Here is a 22,936-nt window from a genome sequence, read left to right as displayed (position 1 = left end):
CGATAAATTGTTTCGATACGTTTAGAAATGAAGTTATTTACGCGAGTTGATAATGTATAATATTTATACATAGATTTTGAAACCGTAACTACAGTGTTAGTATACCCTTCCACTTTCGGCATGTGCTGATAGACAAGTCGCAATCAAATACAAAAACCTTCATGGAGCACTTCTACGGCCAGTTATAAATTAAAAACAACACTGATTAACGTACACGACAAAGCTTTGATTGAGCAATTTCTTTATTTTTTCAAATAATAATAATATTTAATCAACGATTCAAACAAAAATATCAATGTATTTATGACTATCTATAAACCATACTCAAAAATAATTTAAAAATATTAAAACCAGTAGTAAAGTGTTTATTATTTTTAACGACAATATTAATTAATATTATAAATTAGTAATTACTATTACTATTAGACCCAGTTACTAAATATACCATAACGGATTTGTCAATTTATTTTTTCCACCATTCAGAAACGCGTTAGAGTCGTTAAAGATAAAGCATAGCTTTTACGGACATCATAAACAGAACAAAGTCAAACAAACCAATTTCCGTTGTGTATTCGATACGTTCAGATCGTTTCGATGATACATAATCCTAAAATACAGCTGTTACAACGCCGAATTGTTCAACCGGAAACGGTATCAAGTGTCATCTTATTATACCAATGACGTACAATCGCAATGTATCTTTGAAAATGTATATTGTATACGAATATATACTTGAGAATATTCCCGTATAATCGAAAATATCTTAAATGTCCAGTAAAGTAAAATTTGTTTCCTGTTCACTGACAATGTTAACAATGCTGATGAAAAAACTACTTACTTAGGTATAGATGACTTATCTAGAGAAATTGTGTGCAGTGTATACAAAGCATTCTATAGGCCACTTATTAATTATAGCTTAATAACATGTGAAGGTTGTAAAAATAATGCAATATGACTTCTTGATATACAACAAAACTAAATAATAAAAGTTTGCTAAGCAAAAAAGATCTAAAAGGTTTCACAGTCTTTAACTATGAAAATCTAAAAGTATAATACCGGTTAGGTTACCATATAAACATTTTTTATGCAAAATAAATCTAAAAACAAATAATAGTTTTAAACATTCCAATATGCATGAAAATAGAATTTATGATGTTCAAGCTAGATATAAAAAATACTTTTGGAAAAAAGTTTCTGAATTATTTAGATCCATTGAATTTTAACGGCTTTGATTAAAAATATATACATTATACATATTCTTAATATTAATAAAAAGTCTAATTGTGAAATAAACAAAGATTCTATTATGAACTGGTTGTTAGGTTGACTTTTATTTTAAGTTTTTAATATAAGTTTTATAAAATTTTATAAATGTAAATAATTCAAAAATTTAAATTGTTAATTTTAATTTTAGGACATTTAAAACTTTTTTATACTATCATAAGCTTAGCTTCAAGGGATAAATTAATTTTAATGCATTTTTATTTTAAATATTTGAATTTAATGTTTAATAAAACAATTTAAAAAAAATAAAATATAATAAAATAGATAGATATTTTATTTTATTTTACCACAATTAATGACATAAATTTAATATAATATCCCATTATGCTTCATACAACTTATAATCTTATTATATAAATACCTTGAAAAATTGTGATATAAACAACGTTCTATACTGAAATTTAGCAATTTAGGATACGTGTTATGTTAAAAAAATTGTTTAACTAATATAGTTATAATTTCTGTGTCATTTGAGTTATAATATTAACTGTAACCTAGGAACTTCAAGAAATACAGTTCAAAAAATAATATACATTTATTGATAAATTTATTTATAAATAAACTTGAGGTGACTAATATATAAAATGGTTTCGAAGAATTTACCATTAAAATTAATACCATAAACATAGATTTATTATATGCAACAAATAATTATGCATACCAAATACATATTATAGTCATCTGGAATTTGTTAGTCGTTAATGTGGTAGATGATGTTGACATAGATCTATTGAAGTTTATCATCTAATATATTGATGAACTATCCGGATGTCTATAACATGTTCAAGTAAGCATTATTAAGTATGATTATATTTTATTTTAAATATTTTCATGCACCAATTGGTTTTAAAGTTTAAAATTACCTACTCGTTTATCTAAATCTTTTTTTCACGGAAACAGTTCTATTTATGATACCTACAATATGGTATGACATAAACACCGCAAGAATGGTACTATACATTATTTCATTGTATTTAATAACAATAACATATACCTATGTTACATACACTGATATTAAACCCATTTATTTGTTTCCTATTTTTAATTAAACAAACGCATATATTATTCACAAGTCGCATAAATTGTGTATGATATTTTAATAAATTTAATAGAACATTAATTTAAATTATTTTAAATTGTTATTCATAGAATTTGATTATATATAATTAAACTCAGTTTTAACCTGTTATATACTATATAAATATATGAAACTAAATATTTCATCAGATATAACATTCCTGAAAAATTATTTTATTTTTTTATATCTATATTAGGCATTTTGGAACTGTAAGTTCAATAAACATAAGATATTTAAAATCGAAAGACATATACAAAAAGGATTAATTTACTTAAATAATTAGATGTTTAAAAGATTTCCATATTTTTTTATTATACATGAGAATCTACATAAAAACTAATTAGAATATTCTTTAAAACAATTTGTCAACTTTGTTAATGATAATTACGATATTTGCCAAAAATAAAGATTATGCCTAACAATCATATTATACATATTTTACATCTAAATTAAAAATAATATCATAAAATATTGATAATCATTCTTAAAGTTATAATTTTTAAATAACCGTATATTCTTCTTAATGTACAAATAACAAAATCAATGTTTATATTATATTAACGTAATATTGTTATCAGAGAAATCTTATTAAATTGGATAATACTAGTGAACTATAATACTTCACCTAGAATTGTTATTTATAACCGTAACATATTAATATCTGTTTACTACCAGTTTCAAAGTGAATGCCAAAAAAAAACAATTCTAGTAAAATAATATGTTAGAAACGAACAATAAAGAACGGATTCAACCATTCAGGAGAATAAAAAAAATGAAAAGAAAGAAGAAAAACACTTTAAAAAAGGTCTTTGTAAATTACAGTTATCGAGTATCCAGAAAATTCAGGAAAAATGAATACACAATATGATAATAAAATATATAGTAATATATAATAAAAATAAAATTGTGTATACTACAAAATACACATAGCTACCATAGACAACTGAACGTTTTGCAACTCAATTCAATAGAGATACATTAATATACATTATTATGTTCAAATTTATTGTAAAAAAAAAAAATGAAAATCTGTTTTAAAAAAAGTGTACATCATTTATTTTTTATATTTCAAGTGTTAATGATTTCTGTATATTTAAATATTTGGAGAGAATTAAAAATGTTATTATGTTGCTATTCAAATAATTAAAAAAATTTAACAATAGAAAATATGGTAAATAATATTTATTTTTTCGAAAATTTATTTTTACAAGTTATAATAACTTAAATTGATGTAAAACAAGTATTTCCAAAGAATCGATACTTTATCAGATAATGGATGTTCACAGAAAGAGAATACTTACTCCATGCACGGCGTGCAATTTACACTAGATTCATAATTTGAGCTACACATGAATAACTATAATCACATAATTTTAAATGAAGAAGAAATAAATATATCGACTGCTTTAAAAAAAATAGGAACTGATAAAGGTAGGTTAGGAAATTTAAATTCATATAAAGCATCAATTTTATTTAAGTATTCATTTATTGAAATTCTTGGCATTAATAAATAATAATGTCTTAAATTCGATGGTGTACATTATTTTATTTTTAATTATACCACGCATGAATTGTGCTACTTGAACAGATATGCTTAAGTTTCATCAAAAATATTTTTATTATACGTATATCATCTGACCACATGATACTCAATACATCTGTGCAGACATTTTTCACATTAAATACTTTGCGTGGCCACCTCTTCCAGCCAAAGATCATCGTTCTCCTAGTATGATCAAACGAAATAAATAAATAAAAATGTAAAGTATCGAAAACAAACAAAAGTATACATACACCTAGTGAAAAGCCGCTTTGAAATCTTTCTGCAAATAACCATTTGCCAGGCTTGTGTCAACGGCATACACCCTTTTACCCTGTGGATTATACCACTATGTTAGTGCACTGTAGTCAGTAACGCGCATGTACACACGAACGTTTTAATTTTGACGGCAGATGAAAACTCTTCAGAAATATAACGCATCATGTGTGTGTATGTGTGTGCATATGCGTCTACATTTTTTGTCAAAGTAAAATAATAATGATAGATAAATCAATGTGAAATTTAATTTTATATAAGTTCACATACAGACATTTGATCGTAGATAAAAATAGGTGAACAATATTCTCAATACGAACTCGATAAGGTACACATTCGGCGACAGCTCAAACTATTACGAACTCGACTGAGTTATAAAAAATATTATAATCAATCATTTTGTGACAGGCAGCCGAGAAATACAGCTCTTCTCAATATTTGACAAAAATTCAATATTATTATACCATTCATTCTAGTTCCAAATGATTCAATAAAATCACATCAAACCCTAATTTACCGATTAAACAATATTATGTTAACCCAAATTAGAGGCACAACTCAGGAAATCATATTTATATATTTAACTTTTCATTATTTAATTTTTGTTTACAACAATATTATCTGCAGCAAAAAAATCTATACAAACGTATTAAAATTCTATTTTACAGATTAGCATAAGTCGTTAGATCTTTCAATCAATAAAAACTATTTGATATTCACACCATTGATTTGTTATTATTTTACAGCAGGATAATGTATAGTGTATACTGAATTGCAACTCCACAATATAATATTATAATAGTTAGTCAGTTATGTATTTTTACTTGCTACACATACTGCGTACATTTAACCAAAATTTTTTCACAGCGTAGTCAAACAATGTAAAAACATAATATACCCTATGGCTTATACCAGAAGTAGCTAACCTGAGGCACATCTCATGTTATTCAATGATACACTAGAGTCAGATAAAATAACATATATGATATTTTTGTAAAATAAATACATAAGTGCTTATTTTTTTATACCTAGTACATTATCATTTTTTTTTTTTAATTTATATATTGTTAGTAATTTTGATTTACTTTTACCGACAAAAGATTTATCATAGAAAACAAATAAGTTGTTATCTATTAATAATAATGATGTTTTATTTACGGTCGCTGTTAACCACCAGATAAGACAGCAAGCCATGCCCCCGCACAATCTGTGACTGATGTTTCTTACCGGATTAATTAACATTTTGTGAACATAAATTTTACACGGAGAATCAGGTTTCCTAGAAGGAGAAAATAGTAAAAATAGATCGATGATACATATTTGGTTATTTTAGTATACAATTAACTTTACATAAAGCATTGAGTATAGTAACACAATAAAAAAAGATAACAAAACGGCGAGGCACGTGTGCACGTGACGACTTCTATCACTAAACTAATTTATTATTAAAATATTAAATAAACAAATAGTAACAAATATTTATTTTTAATTAATTTAAATTCATTAAAATACTGCATTTTTCTAAAAATAAAATAAATTATTTCTGATATTTTTAATCAATATTTTTTTAACTTTTTAACTTTTTTTAATGACAACATGGATTTTTAAGTAGAATGTGTTTGAAGTACTTTGATTTTTAAAAATCAAGAGCTGTTTGTTTATTAAATATACGTATTTTAAGTTTTTATGATTTGAATGGGATGGTAGAAGGTTTCCCGCAATATGTTTATTATGTGTTGGTCCACTACTCAATTCATTTAAACTTCAAATATTCTTAACAGTTGTAACTAATAAACTACTTGTCAAAATTTAATTTTTATAGATAGAAAATTAAAATATTTAGAATATTATTCTACTTTGGACTTTGGAGTGAGAAATTGAAAATATGTTATTCTTCAAAAAAATAAAATGAACCTAAAAAATAATAGACAGCAATAAAATGTTGGTTTTACAATTTAAAACTATTTAAAAGAAATATTTTCAAAAACGTTGATGTTGATTTGTAATAATGAATGTTAAACATACATCAAAATGATCATCTCTTATATTATTGGACTCTTTTAAGTTTATTACAAATGTTAAAATTAAACAAAATATATAAAATGATCGAAAAATACATGCATATTGTAAAAAATATTTAATACGATATGCTATGACCGCTTTAACGGCAGCCATAGTTAACATGACCGGTGGTCGACTTTCAACGATTCGAATTTTATTGTTTGTTTACAACTACTTTTAAAGTTTTCAAACAAACCTATACAAATATCAATTTGATCCTTTATACTGTTTTTTTTATTTTTTTACAAAGAATCTGTTTTATCACATATCCTTGATACTCTGTGGAGTTAACTATCAATACCATTACTTTAATAATTTTGAAATAGCTTAAGTATAAATGATTAGAAAAAACAACGGTCTTTGCAGCTATATTATAATTAATTTTAAGACAAAAAGTAGGAATCTAAATTCGTAAGCCGTATTTTCATATTGTATTTTTCACGTTCTAAAATTATCTTTACAATTGCAAATTTAAATATTCAGTTATTACTATTCAATTTTACATTATATATATAATAATAATAAATACTTATAAATTACATAATGTTTTGAACGTTTACTGTGATAATATTGTATGATTAAAGTGCATGCAATAATTCGTTCCAAAAACGTAATAAAAAACAATGATAAGTCAAACGAGACCTATTTTATGGTCATGTTAACCTATATCAGTAGCGTAGTTATAATTTTGTTCGGGGGGGGGGGGGGGGGGGATAAATAATTTATTTGATAAACATATAGTAGGGAACTTATAATTATGCCCTCATAGTCCTATTTTACATATTATGTCCATGATTATTACAATATAATAATATATGAGTAATTTTATAAAATTATATTGAGTATAAGTCAATAATGCATTAAACGTAAAAAAAGGTTCTGGTGATGGATCTACCCCCATATACCATATTATTGTTTTAAAATTATTAAAAACACTATTAATAATTAGTATTAATAATGGAAAAGGCTGATATTAACTATAACACACATTTATATTGACATTGTACCGACTTGAAAGCTTGACGTAACACCAACCACGCTTGTTGATTAAATTACCTTAGTGAACAGTCGAAAACCAATCGTCCCGGGAGTCTTTACACAAATATATAGAAAACTTTGAACCACGCTATACTATCTATCGTCGCTTAACGACCTAGAAATTATTTACTAGTTGGCGTGAATTTGCATATATATATAGCTAACCATCAGAAACGGTGTACAATGGTCGAACGCTGTTCATGCTCGGCCAATGGACTATTATGTACTATAACAATATAATATAATATAATACGTACTTACATCGAGAGCACTAAACCAAACTGACATTGAATAAAGTGTCTAATACATAAAATTAAATTTGAAATTGACGAACGCATTTAATCTACTAAATTATATACTTGGAACTATACAAAAATAATGATTTTAACAGTCCCGTTTGGAAATATGATCATTTTAACGTGTTAGTTTTTTTTTTTTTTTATATCCATGATACATCGCTCCTAAAATATTTTTTTAGTTTAATTTCCTATCTTATATTATGAAAATGATATAGACACTATATTGTTAATAAAAAATTTGTATAATATATTATAATCAGATATGTACCTATTATTAAAGACACTTCTGCCGTGAAGGCCAAGTGAAGATATGTGTACATACCTACTGCATGCCAGTATTTACCCAAGAAATTAAACAACAAAAATTCTTCTTTGAAAGTTTGTGTGCTTGAAATTAGAATATTAGAGTAAATTTCAAGACTTGTAACCTAGATGCATGTATGAATGTTAATTACACATACAGCTCGTTCATAACGAGTGGTTTACCTCTTTTCTGTCTTTAAATTTAATTGCTGACAATAGGAACTCTTTATTTCCTCTCATCTATATTATACATAGCGATGGTGTTAATAAAAGTTTCAACAAACTATATTTTCATTTTAATATCAAAAGTTTATTACTTTGAAACTGCATATACAATAACTATACAAATGTGTGTACGCATATATTATATATTACATATATGACGTGGCCTTTTTTCGTTTTATTGTATTTACTGTGCACGAGCTGTTATAATAATAAACATGGACAAAGGAGAGTTGAAAAATTGTTTAATTATTTGTTACTAGCAGTCAAACGCTGATATAATGTGATTGAAAATTGTTGGCAAGATGGTAAAAAAAAAACTTTCTTTTTTGTTCATATGATTGGAAGTTAAATATCAAATAAAAAAATATAAATAAATCTTGCAGTAATTTTACACACATAACAATATAGTAAATCTTATTGTGAGTATTTATACTGTTTATTTAGCTGTTTTATTCTTCGTAAATTACTAAACAAATGTAAAATTTGCTGTTCATTGAACGGTTTATTATACATAATATTGTCTTTGGACATTGATTTTCAGATTTTTAGACCACTTTTTAATTTAAATAAGATATTTCATTGTTGAGCTTAATGAGAATACCTACAAAATATTATATGATATAAAAATTATCTTATTGTATTTTATTTGCATTTTTGATGTTTGGAGTAATTCGTTGTAATTTATTCACTTTTTGGTTGTGTAACCGTGATCAATATAATATACATATTTTCGATTTTTGATAACGTAGAAAACCGATTTGACGGTATAAAAATGTATGGCTTTATATAAGATTACCAAATTGTGCACAATTACGGGTGAAGGAGACATGTACAATCATTTAGAATTGCTGAATTACTACTATAAGAAATTATTAGATACCTACTCCTTATCAGTTTTATTCAATATTCAATTGTAGGTTGTTTTTATTGATGAAGCCGATTTCGCTGTTTCATAGTTAACTGATAGATCATACCCCTATGTGACACGTAGATCAAAAGTATAACATTCAATGCAGATAAATAAAAATAATTATGTTAATAAATTACAATCATTATTTTAAAGTTAATAAGTAATTTGATATAAAAGTAAGTATATAATAGTAAGAACTTATGAAACATTAAATACCTCAAAATTATTATCAAATATATTTGATCAGACCACTATCAAATCAAAAATTTTTAAACTTTTATTTTATTCAAATTTATCACATCCATTACATTAACTTACTCAATGATGATATTCTATTTACTATGTACATTAGAATGAATTCCCCCAACTGTTTTGTTATTTTATACATTGTAAATCTATTATTATATGGGAACTTCGTGTTTGTTGACTTGATATATATTTTTATAATTTATTCCATTACGAAAATAAATCTCATTCGTTTTTATTTGGCAGATTCCTATTGTTTTATGATTGTCAATACCTACATTTATCTGAATTTATTTTGATTCATTTCCACAGTGAAATAATAATAACTTTCAAAGGGAATTAAAAAATTACCATTTGCTTCTGAAGAAAAGAAACTTTTATCTTAAATACATAATGTTATAGATAAAATAAGGACCCATGATAGTACTCAAACTTAAAGTTTTGTGCGATATTTTTAAAACATGTTAAGAAATGTGTGCAAAGTTCAAATGTATGTCACCCCAAGGACCGACGATAAAATGTGAATGAAATTCGACATATGTATAAATCAAGATAAATCGGTTTTGTTCTTGATCTATTTTATTTAAAATATAGCTTTATAGTTAATTTAAACTCATAATATACACTAATAAATATAGTATTTATTACTGAATTGACTTTTTTTTTTTCAAAGAGAGTTTGAATACTAAATTAAAATGCAAATAAAATAGGAAACTTTTAATACTCATTAATTTAATATTAGATGTTTTTAAAATGACAGTATTTCATGTACAAAGAATTGATGACGCAGTATTTATTTTTCTGTTAATTCTATATACTATAATAAATAATGTTCATACATTTTAAGGGAGTCTTTCCGTACCAACAATAATGCCTTAATTTTTTTGACCTAAATTTGGATATATGACAATAAATAAATGTTATGATTTTATATCAACTTTAAAATCTTAAACATAATACGTGCACAATTTGTAGTTAAAGTAAACAACAAAAATGAACACTTTATTTGTGTTCTTTAGAATATTCATTTAATGAATTTATGTTGAGTAAACTCACCAGGAAGATAAACACAACGAAACACAATTATTTATAATTTATTCTAATGACATGCGACTTAATCGATACATTTTATGTGTTTAAGACTTTAAGATTTCTGATCAAACAAAGTAAAGGCAAACAATTGTTAATAATTATCGACGGTAATATTTCGTGTTACTACGATAGATGTATACGAAATTCAGCGTATCAAACACTTACTTTCATCATGAAAAAATTTTAATAAAAACAGTAAGTTATTCTTTGTCATTCAGTACAATCAACCGCTTTTAATCGTATAAACTGGAAATATGAAAATATTATACAAAGCAAAACTGAACATTTCAAAAGATTTTTTTCTTTCTCGTTACAGAAAATACATTTTTGAAGTATCTGATCTTTTAAGACTTTCAATGTTTGCTCTTATACACTTACTCTGTAACCGACGATATATGTTCTTGTACACACACAAAAAACTGTACAAAGAAGTTGAGTGGTTGTTTCCCTAGAGAATTCAATTTTTTTTTTTTTTTTTGTGTCATATTTTCAATTTATTTGGTTACGAAAAAGTTAAACAATTTAAAGCAATAGTACTATACGAGATTTATTTAAATGTAAATTAATCCATCAGAAATGTTGTACATCTTGACATGATTTAATGTGTTTTCGTTTATTCGAAATAACTTAGTTTTTTTCCCATGAAAATACTCTAATTCAAATTTCTTGAAAACATACTCGACGGAAAAAAGTAAAAACATTTCTTATTCAAACATTATTTCAAGTAAATAATTCAGTTGCATTTACTAATACTAATATTTATTTATGTTATAACTTATTTATTAAAAGTAAACATTGTTTTATACTTTTTTATTCTCAACTAAAGTAACACTACTTAATTTAATTTTAAATCTTGTAAAATACAAAATTAATGGATAAAAAAAAATAATTTTAAAAATATAATATATTATATTATATTTTATACATTATATATACGACATAAGCTTATAAAAATAATTATAATTACTGTTATATTATATATATTCAACATTGTGATAACTATTAACTTCCTAAAGTATTTAAATGTTTACATAAATATTGTATAAATGACTTAAAATAATATATTTGATTAAATAATACAATTATGTGCTTATAATTTTACATAAGTATCATCAGCTATTTTATAAATGTTTTTTCTAAAAATACACTTACTTAATAATATGCTGATTTATCGTTTTGAGTTTTCTTAAGTATACTAAATAATTCATTTTATTTATAAATACATAACTTAGTGTTGGCTGTTTAATATATATTAATTGAATACCGTATCGACAGTATTTATTCTACATTTTTCACTATAAAGTAATCATTTAATTGATAAAATATAAATTGAGTGTCATTGATAGCCGGAGCACCATTTCTTTATAGCTGTTTAATTTTTATAAAATATAAAATTGTAAAAATGAAATGTGTTTCATACTCACGTGGGTGCATCTGAATAACCGTCCATCATCATCAAAACGTGTCATAGTCGTGCGATAACATTGCGATTGTTGATAAAGACTCAGAATAAAACACATTATTCGCACTTGACGATTTAAAATATACATCAAACGTTTTGCGAATTGGACAAGCGCAAAGAAAGTTTCGGGGCCATGTGATCTGTGTAACGTTTTTTTTGCATTAGACAACCATTGAACAAAGAACACATAGTTACTCATACATACACATAATTACTATTATTGAGTCATTTTGAATCGAAATACACGGGTGTTTAAACTCGTAACGCTCGAGTTGTCAACACTCCGTCGTGTGTATTACACGCGTAGTGCATGATATCTGGTTATTGCCGGGGCCGCGTCTTTTCCATATGTGTATTCATTGATTTTCCATAAACACCATGTGAAAACGTACAATCAACTCGTTTTTTCGATAGATGATGAGCTCTAAAGCGAAGGATTTTTGATACATCGAATAGTTTTCCTCGACTTTCTGGAATTTACTTTCCTACCAATTTTAAACGCCACAGTGTTGATTCTGCTAAATCTATCGACTTGATATATACAATAAAAATATATATTATGTAATACGTTTAAAAATGGTAAGCATACACCCATTATAATTAATATTATGTATATGTTTTTAGATTGGTTGTTGCGGAGCAGACGGACCCAATGACTATTTGGCGCTGAGGAAAGCGTTGCCTACGGAATGTAGAGACACGGTAACCGGGAATGCATTCTTTTATGGCTGTGCTGATGAAGTGACTTGGTTCTTGGAGGACAAATCCCGGTGGACGACCAACATAGCAATATCGATAGCCGCTTTGGAGGTAATTATCGATTTCAAACATAATGTAAAATCCACCTATTTAAATATATATGTTTAAGAAAAAGAAAAAATAAACATTTCTCAAATAAGTATAATATATTATTAAATTGTTTAAATTTAAAAAGCCAAAATACAAGGAGAATGGATCATACAACACAACAATACATAAATTTTTCTATTTCCAATACACAGTATTTTCGATCTAAGAACTCATAAAGATAAATTATATAAAACAGAAGAATGGTTCTTAAATAATATAGTTTATTTATTTTTTTTAATTTCTGATTTTGGTATTTAATGTTATGATATTTAAAGGTTATACGTTTATAACTTTATCATTATGAGTATATAATAGTATAGGTTTGTATGTACTAACGTTTATATTTTTTAGTTCAATTTAATACAAATATATTATAAATAGTTCTCTTATATGAAAACTTTAAACGATATAAAATAGTTTGTAAATGCTCATTAAGATCGATACATCAAACATCACGATCAATGACGAACGACTAGACATTTTGGAATTCTATCATTATTATTTCTATAAGATAATATTATAGTGAGGAATGCCATTAAATAACATTCCTGAATATTAATGATTTGCTTTTTGTTCATTATCTTTGCTACCAAATAGAAAATTATTAGCCAGTTTAGTATTTATTATATACATAAATAATATTCTTCTGATAAAATTATTAATTTTAAAATTTATCATATTCATTTGGATAATATTATTAGTTTTCAAAACTACAAAAATTGAAAAACTATACTAACTATAATTAAAAACCTGATTTATGTGTTTATACTCCTTACCTACTTATTATTAAGTAAAAAAAGCATTTATTTGTTGTTAAGACTATATAGACCCGTAAAGTATTATTTTAGATTGCTCTGTGATCACGCTCCAATAAGTTAATTATTTTATATTATTATTTTAAAATGTTTATCTGTTTTAATTTTAGAAGTTTAAATTTATCTCAGCTGATTAAATTATTTTATTCATGCATTTTACATTATTTACCTTTAGCGTCTACATAGTTTGATTCACCCGGTCTTTGATAACATCTATAAATGTTTATGCTTTTGTTATTTTTTCATATAATAATGACCATATTTTGCGTTAAATGAGTTGCTCATAATTTGTATAACATCATCGAATTGACCTTCTAAGACCTTCTCTGAAGACATTTCCCTAGTATGACCTTTTTAGATCGAAAAAAATAACAAAAAAAGTCATTCAACCTCCCCTTACACCACCATTGCTCATGTATTCAACGGACACTTGCTTGCAACGTCGCCGAACTTCTATGCGTTATATATACATACCATAATACACAAAAGCATCTCAAACCTTTTATGAAAACTTCAAATGCCCAGGTCCACGTTAAAATATATGGTTCACCGCCGTCAATCGATCTCGACGTATGCATATACGTGAGGTACGGCCGTGTGTGTTTGTTAAAGCAATAATCACCAAAGTACATGACGAAATTTGTATTTTTGTTTATGACACGTACCATACTGTTGTTCTTTGTATTTTCGACGAATTCTTAATCGAAATACGAGTAATAGACGATGTTCGAGGTGCCAACAAAAATATATATTATATGTATAGCAGAAGTGGTATATGAGTGAGAAAAAAAAGGTGAAAAAAATAGAGAACCTAACTGAGTGAGATAATACAATATTGTAAAACCAAAAAATTGATTTTCATTATTTTAACAGTCAACTCGGGAATATTTGATTCGCACTCGAACGTACCTACGCGCGTATATATTATTAACACTTAAAAGTTAAATATATATTAATTTGTTTTCTTTTATACGAATTTCTAATTATTTGTTCGAATAAATAATACACTTTCAATATAATTTCCGAAATACTTAAAACATGGTTTGATTTATAATATAGAATTTTAATATAGATGGAAATTCAATATAAAGTATGTACCAATATTATATTTCAAACAAAATGAATGTCAAATTATCATATAAAATACCAATTCAACAAAGGTACCTATTTATTTTGTTTAAAAGTATTTTACAGTATATTATGATGATTAAAAAGTATAATAATATCGATCATTAAATTTTAATTAGTCAAGTAATCACGTAATATAAATTATTCATCATAAAAATAACTAAGTAATCAAAAATAAATAATAATTTATTAATCAATATACACATAATCATACACATTTTTCATAAATTATTTACCAAACATTTTGGCATGTTTATTTATTAATTTAAATTTTAAATTTAATTAAGAATATCGTATTAATAACAACCTATAATAAATGTATGATAAACATGCTAAAAAGGAATTCGAAATTCGCCAATAAAAATGTACATTCCATTAAATTCGATACAATCTCTCATATAATTTAACACTTTTAATGTATATGAATTTTTTTTTTTTTAGAAATTCAATAGCAGAAAAAACTAATATTATACAAACTTTTCTATTTCTGTTCTATTTAATTCAAACTATCATTTTTATATATTATTTTGATTACATTTATAAAATATATATTTTCAAACAACAAACTATTGGTAAAGTTCGAAAGTACACAAATATCATATACATCGTATAGTATTATTTTAAATATTTATTTTACAAACAAAGTCTGTTACATATTATACAAAGCTAACATGTACATTTAAACACTATATATAATATTTATATATACATTTTTTGACCGAATAATAATAAAAACTAATGTATACTTTATACCTACTAAATTGTGTGCATTTTACAAAACCTAAAATTAACTACCATTGTTAACCTTCTTATTATTAATTCAATTAAAATTTAATAAAAATGTTAGTATCCTTTGCTACAACTTAAGTTTGAAATGATTACTGTTATTTTGTTCTTATAAAACACAGTAAAATATACTATAGTCTAAATTTTATGATTCAAGCACATAATTAAAATATATTAGTTTTATAACAATGTATTTAATTTTTTGTAAAGCGTATTATGATAGAACTTTCAGATGGATAGTATTGGCTAATATAAAAGCATCTCAATCTATTAGAAACTGAATTCAAATAAAAATAAAATTACAAGGAACCTTAATTTGACAAAATTTTATCTCAACAATTGTGTAAACTAAATTTAGAAATAAATTCCAGAGACTTAAAATGTTCTGATAAACGATAAATTTAAACTAAAATAAACTTTTCTGTATATATAAAATATACGTTTATCTTTACATCTTATTATTTTATCTTTCAAAAACTGGTTAGCCTTAGCAATTTGCTGTATGTTAGCTTATATGCTGTAATATCTTAATACCGTCTCATTTTGAAAACATTTGACTTGATATTATATGTCTTTACTTCAATTGAAACATTTTAAACCTATTTTATTTCATATTTATTTGGCATAGTTTTACTATAGTAAATTCAGGTAAATACTACAAAGATCTATACTTATAGGGTAGAAAATAATTTAAAACAAAGTCAACTTTGTCACATTACTACATATAAAGATTGGTAATTATTTAAAATTTAAAAAATATATTAATCCTATTAATCATTTTTAAAAAATGTTTATAGTTAATCATTAACTAAATATTATTTTTATTTTTATCTTTATACCATACATTTCAAACATATATATATATATATTTTGTTTTATACTTAAGATATATTGTATTGGGACAAACTATATGGGGATGGTAAGTTATTTATGGACTCTTGTGTATTTCTATGCTTGTCCCGAGAACCACCTTTTATTCCTGAAGATAGTTTATTCTATGCAAATTTACCATCAACATGAAAAAATTCACATCTCGCCTGTTTCAAGTTCCTATATAAAAATATCTTCCAAATGGTCACAGAATTCAATGCCCTATATACGCACCCGCCCATCATTATTTAAGTCCATAATTTGCGGTCCGTTGAATGTTTCAAGTATTTTTAAAAAATCGACTGCGCATTGCGTAGGTACCAAAATTTATAGCTTTAAATAAAAACGTCTGTACGGTGCGCAAAAAAGTCTCACTTATATATAATATGTATATAGGTATGTTTCTTTTTACCCGACACTTCTACTATACTACAACTACTATACTATCACCATCACCACTATACTACTGCCACTGTTACTACTACACTGTATGTACCCATCAACCCAGCAAACTAAATAATTTATATCCATTTTATATATAAAAGTATTGGAAAGGATAGTATGTAGTAGTAGCCAAGGTACAGGGTAGTGTATAATATTTCATTACGACAACTGTAAATGTTTTTTTCTCCCACTGCCGACCATCACTCCACAGCTTATCGAATCCTTATGATTACGATAACCGTAGTTGGTCTCCATTTTATACGATTTATGTTTAAAAAGTCGGAAAGGAAATTAATGTTATTAAAGAAATGACAAGACGGCAGCTGAAGAATAAATTTTATACTCCGCACGGGGCACGCCATCTGTAATATTATTGAGATATTTTCACATAGAATGTTTACGTTGTTTTTTTTTTTAAATGGGAATTTTTCGAGGAACCTATAAAATACTGCACTCTTTTCCTGTGATCACTCCGACTTTTCAACTCTTTTACCAGTAATCTAACAAGTTATCGTTTCATCTTTAACTACGTGATTCCTTTGTAAATTAGTAATAATTTTATACACAATATATATTATAAACTATATAAACTTATTATTTTTTATTTAGAAAATACATTAATAAAAGCGTTTAATTTCATTTTGACTTTAATTAAATTTTACATAATCTATTTTTTTTTATCCAAGAGATAATTTTTAATTTTATTCTCTCAGTTTAGTGAGTTTGAATTAAAATGTCAAAGCTATATACAAAGTATATTAACTAGCTTATTTATTTAATACATCACTGATTAATTATAAATAATAATTTTGAATTAGTAATATTTATTTATTAATTGAAAATATATCAAATTGAAAAATTTGTATGAAATATAATTATTATTTACCTTTTGTTATTAAATAAAAAAAAAAATGGGATTTTCAATCACGGAAAATAAAAACCTCAGATATATCATAAAATATTGCAATAATTATAAACATACTTTTGTTTATTTACAGTTTATAGTGAAATTTTAAACTTATTAAATTATTTGTATATCAATTGATTGATTAAAAAATAATTAAATTATAGTGTATTAAAAAAATGTAAAAATAAATTTTTTATACAAAGACATAGATTTAAATTTTCTATATATATATAATATAAATTATATAGTTATTGATTATACTTATTTTAGGTATTTTTTTTTTATAAGAATTTTATATTATTTATAAAAATAAGAAACTTTTTTTATTTTTTGAAAAATATAACAGAAAATTATAAGTTAAAAGTTTTTTAATATAATATAATAAAACCAACACAAATTTCAAAATAAATTTTTCTTTCTATATTTAGACGTTGAATCAATTTACTTTTCAAATTTAAATTATATATTCATATTTATTTTCATTAAATGTAAAACATATTTACAAACTGTATTAATACAATAATTATATAAGTTGACGTTTGTACAAGATTTGAAAACCATTAGAAAAGAGAGAATCCATCGATACTAATTCTAATTTATGAACTTAGAAGAAGTAAGTTGTTATTAATTATTTAAAAGATTATGCGATGACGGAGAAGATCGTCAGATAATGTACGAAAAGAAAATATAGACATGAAGGAGTTTGTGTGGTTAAAAGAGTTTTTACAAAATTTATTTTAGTGATAGGAAGCAAGTATGGATATTGGTGGTGTGTAGAAGTCATAACATAAAGTACGATTGCTAACGTACCAGGGAGAATTAGAGATGACACGAAAAGTTATTAATTGAAACGCTTGAAGTTTATTTATGTTTGAATTTTTAAAATTCCCTAGATTTCATTAGATGTTATACATCATTACAAGGCGTAATATTTGTTTATACATTTAGTGTTTTATTCAAAAGAGGGATTTTGGATTTGAGAAGTGGTCTTGATTTGTGGAATCTGAGATTAAGGGATATAATATGGTTTTTCCAGGTTACTATTTTGTTGAAAAAAAGATTTAAGCTTTTAATAAAATTATCTATAAAGATTATTTGGTCATTTAGGTAAATAGAAAGAATATTTTTAAAACTGAGGATAAAAGTAATGTGGGTGGATATTTGCTTCGTTGATTTTAATTTTCCATAAAATGAACCATTTTTGTAGTTAAGTTAGGTAATCTTAGAGGAATTAGATGAATTTATGGTTGTATCATCGGAAAAAGTAGCTAGGGTAGTGTTGTTTGACTGTGGTAGGTCTACTGTATTTATATTGTAGAGAGTCGAAGAAAGGATACTGCCTTGAGGGACGCTAAATTTTATAGAATATGAATTGGAAATGTCTTTTCACATCTTACTGCAAATTTTTGATTTGATAGTAATGATTTGAGGATGAGAAATAATGGAATGGATGAGAAAAAAAGTTTGAACATAAGCCCTTCATGCCATACCCAATCAAACGCTTGGGCAAAATACAAAAAAACACCGTATTTTTTTGTTCCAAGAATGATGTAATATTTTAAACTAATCTGTGTAGTTAGCTGATAGAATAAGGTTTTTTAGTTGTTACTAAAGCCGAATTATTCGCTTGAAAGTTAACGAGGTTATTGAAGTTTCTACTATCACTTGACAAATGTATTCTTTGCCATTTACTGCAACTCAACGCTTATCTATGATGGGTATGTGTGAGGAAAAAAATATTGGTTAGTAAGTGGTGGAAGGGCTTATTTGGGATGCATTGAGTGCTGCATTTTTTATGATAGTTAAGATAGATCGAACCGCATTATCCAAATCAAGTAAGGTTTTTAGGGAGATGTTAAGTGTGATGTTATTTTTAATGATTAAACTAAATTTTTCCTAGTCTGCGATACCTAGATTAAAAATTGAGTAATTTTTTATAACAATTAAAATTTCATTTAAAGTAAGAATTAATGGTGTGATAGGAGAAAAGGTCAGAAGATTTGACAATGGTGTAGTTTATATGACTAGGTTAAGTAGTGATAAAGAAATTTAATTATATTATATTTATTTGAAATATAATTGTATTATTATGTGATAAGGATTCTGGATATGAATATAAGTATTTTGAAATACATAACTATTTATTATATTTCATTCTTAATACTTGTTAATTCTGTTTTACTTTGAGTAGGAATATTTGTATTTAGCTGATAATTCCTTAAGTTCTCATTAAATATAAAAATTAATAATTTATATTTTATTATATCAATTGTCAATAAGTACAAAAGAAATCTATTAAATAGATAACCAAAATTTAAAGTGTTTTAAGTTGTCATAAATATTTTTTTTAATTTATTTTTAAATCATAAATTAATAATAGACCACGCAAAACAATATAATTTTATAGTAGGTATACATTATTTTAATCTTTATAATTACGACAATACAAAAAAAAAATATACAATTATTGAATTATAATCCCGATGAAACAGTTATATACGAGTATAATATTGTTTTATCATTATTTAAATATTTATAAAATATTCCTGATTAATTATTATAAACTGCAAATTATTTCAACACTGTAATGTCTATGATAATAATAATAGAATTTTAAATGTATATTATATTACAATATGTTATTATACAATTATACGTACATAAACAAAATTCTTGATGACAAAAATTTCGATTTACCTTATTTCAAACTGTTGATTTTTATATTGGTATTTTTGATATAATTTTATTTATTGTAGTATTATGATAACTATGTTGTATACTAAAATCTTAAAATTAAAATTAAAATCTGATAAAAAAAAATAAAATAGAATAAAACTAATAACAATAAATAATTTAAATATATTTTTTAATTCAATTAAATATTAAAAATATTTATTATTAAAATGTTGATAACAATAAATATTAAACAATATTTCAATGATGCAACTATAAATAAATAATATCGTTAAATACTCTTGAAATATTTTGTGTTAATTTAAGAAATTATGCATATATAAAAATAAAATAATAAAATAAATGTATATTCGTTAAAAAAAAAAAAAAACTGTTAAATAGTTTGTAAAATTATTTCTTCTCGTATACAACAAACAAATTCCACTATAACAAAAAAAAATTAAAATTAATACGAAATAAATACAATAAACAGAATATAAATTAAAAATAATAAACTTACAATGAGGGAAAGGAGGTGTAAAAGTTAAAAAGATTACTAAATTCATAAAATAAATATTTCGTTTCGCTTAAATTTGCATAATTTATAAAAAACTAAAGATAAAGCTATTTATAACGTTCGTTATTTTTTAAATTATATTATTTCTATTAACTAAAAAAAAAAAAAAAACTATATACGAGTATATGAGAAATAAGAAGAAACAAAAACGCAAGAGACGAGATGAAGGTAAAAAGTTAAATCTGCCATTTTTCTCTCCAATGCTAATTTAAATAATTAAAATTATTTTTCTTGTATACACCTCTTCTGCCACTGACTCGCCATTCCAATATTTCTGTACAAAAATATTTTTTTTCTTTAATGAAAAAAAAATCTCATTAGTTAGCAGATTCGAGCTTGGAAACTATTAACAAAGACAATTCGGTTTATTTGATTACGAAATGTTTTCATCAAACAATCTTACCTTGTGATTTATCGTGATTATTTAATGTCTGACGGATAATATTAAAATAACCAATCAAATACACCATCGGACCATCCTCTATACTAAATAAAATACAAATTTAACTTGTTAACATAAATTTGATTAAATTAAATTTTTATATTATAATTTAGCCACATAATTTAACCAGGTGATGAGATTTAATTTTAACTAAAAACTAAACTAATGAATAAAAATCTCTAAAATAGTGTTATATAGAAAATATGTATTCAAAATTCAATAGTAAGAATAAAAAATATATCGATTTCTACTTCAAGGATTAAAAAACATAGAATCTAATATAATATTTTTGAATATAAGTCTAAATATTCTTAACTGCAATAGACCAAGCAGCAATTTAAAGTTACAATGTTCAGTGTAAGTAATCTACAAAGTTAAAAGAAAAAATTAAATAGAATAAAATTCAACTTTTTTAAATGCAAGGTTAGGTTATACGGGATGGCTGACTTCAAGCAGTTGTTATAAGACTGTAAATAAATAATTTATTTTTAAAATCTTTTTAAAAATATTATTATCAAAACCTTTAATGGTACTCAATTTTTAATATCGCTAAACTCAATATTTTATAATATGTACCTAATATTCGTTTTTGTTTACTTTTAGAAATAAATTAGTGTTACTAATGTTAACACCTGTATTTTTTTTCAGATGCTTATATCCGTTCTGAGTCTGATTTTAGTCAAGGCTTTGGAAAAGGAAGAAAAATTCAACTACAACCGATGATAAAAAAATTATTTTTTTTTCTTTTTGCACAATAACAATAATTAGTTGTTTTTTTCACGTATAGAAATTATGCGATTACAGTAAAAAAAAAAACTATCTCATAAGATGTTCAAAACAAACACAATTTTCTACTAATTATCAATATTTTTACTACCTTTTTTGTAAAATGAATGTAATACTTCTTTACACATTGCAAAAATAAATTGAATTATTTTCTATTTTCGTATTTTAGATATATTTTTATTTTTTGTTCAATATTTTTTTAAATTGCAGTATATAATTTTAAACTAATATATTTTAAGCATAATGTTCGTCTGCATATTTGTCAATTTATACGAATATTTTATTTCTAACATTTTACAAAAATAACCCATATGCAAATTTGGCAAAAAAGTAATACTATCACTACATTGTGACGAAATAATTAGGCTAGTATTTATTATTCTTACATTAAATAAAATGTATGAGTATTTAATTAGTATACACTATGCATACTATATATTTTGCGATTTATTGTATTATTACATCGATAAGTCTCTGAAACTATTTATGGATACAGGCTTACTACAGTCGTGTGTTATAAATAAAGCACTTTTATAATTCATAGAAAGACATGTTTTTATTTGTCAGATTTGGTACGGCTCACACCTTTTTATTGTAAGTGCTCTCTGTATATTGCATCGGCACATGGCTGGCGGTGACACAATTGTAAGTTCATCAGATACCTTTGACGCGATGCGCGTACGTTTACTTTTTTTACCCCTCTCAGATAAACGCTGGAACTTGTTTCTGCGAAATGAAATCGTGGTAGTACACACTTTTGTTTCACGAACATCTGAGTATTTAAGGCCCTATTATTGTCACCATCTGGATTCCGATGCCCGCCTAGTATCGACCAATCGAACACA

General features: G+C 24.7%; 1 protein-coding gene across 1 annotated transcript in view; it reads left to right on the top strand.

Moving 5' to 3' along the window:
- Positions 1–22,246, top strand: part of LOC112597981 (tetraspanin-2A) — a 159,842-nt gene extending 137,596 nt beyond the window's left edge. Inside the window, exons 4-5 of the mRNA XM_025344264.1 lie at positions 12,439–12,624; positions 21,954–22,246. Coding sequence (XP_025200049.1) covers positions 12,439–12,624; positions 21,954–22,028 — 261 coding nt within the window. The 3' untranslated portion in view covers positions 22,029–22,246. The remainder of the gene's footprint in view (positions 1–12,438; positions 12,625–21,953) is intronic.
- Positions 22,247–22,936: the final 690 nt, after the last annotated feature.

Source organism: Melanaphis sacchari, unplaced genomic scaffold, assembly GCF_002803265.2.
Source record: "Melanaphis sacchari strain LSU unplaced genomic scaffold, SCAv2.0 Contig44_pilon_pilon, whole genome shotgun sequence".
In the NCBI taxonomy this organism is placed as follows: domain Eukaryota; kingdom Metazoa; phylum Arthropoda; class Insecta; order Hemiptera; family Aphididae; genus Melanaphis; species Melanaphis sacchari.
This window is presented reverse-complemented; position numbering and strand designations above follow the sequence as displayed.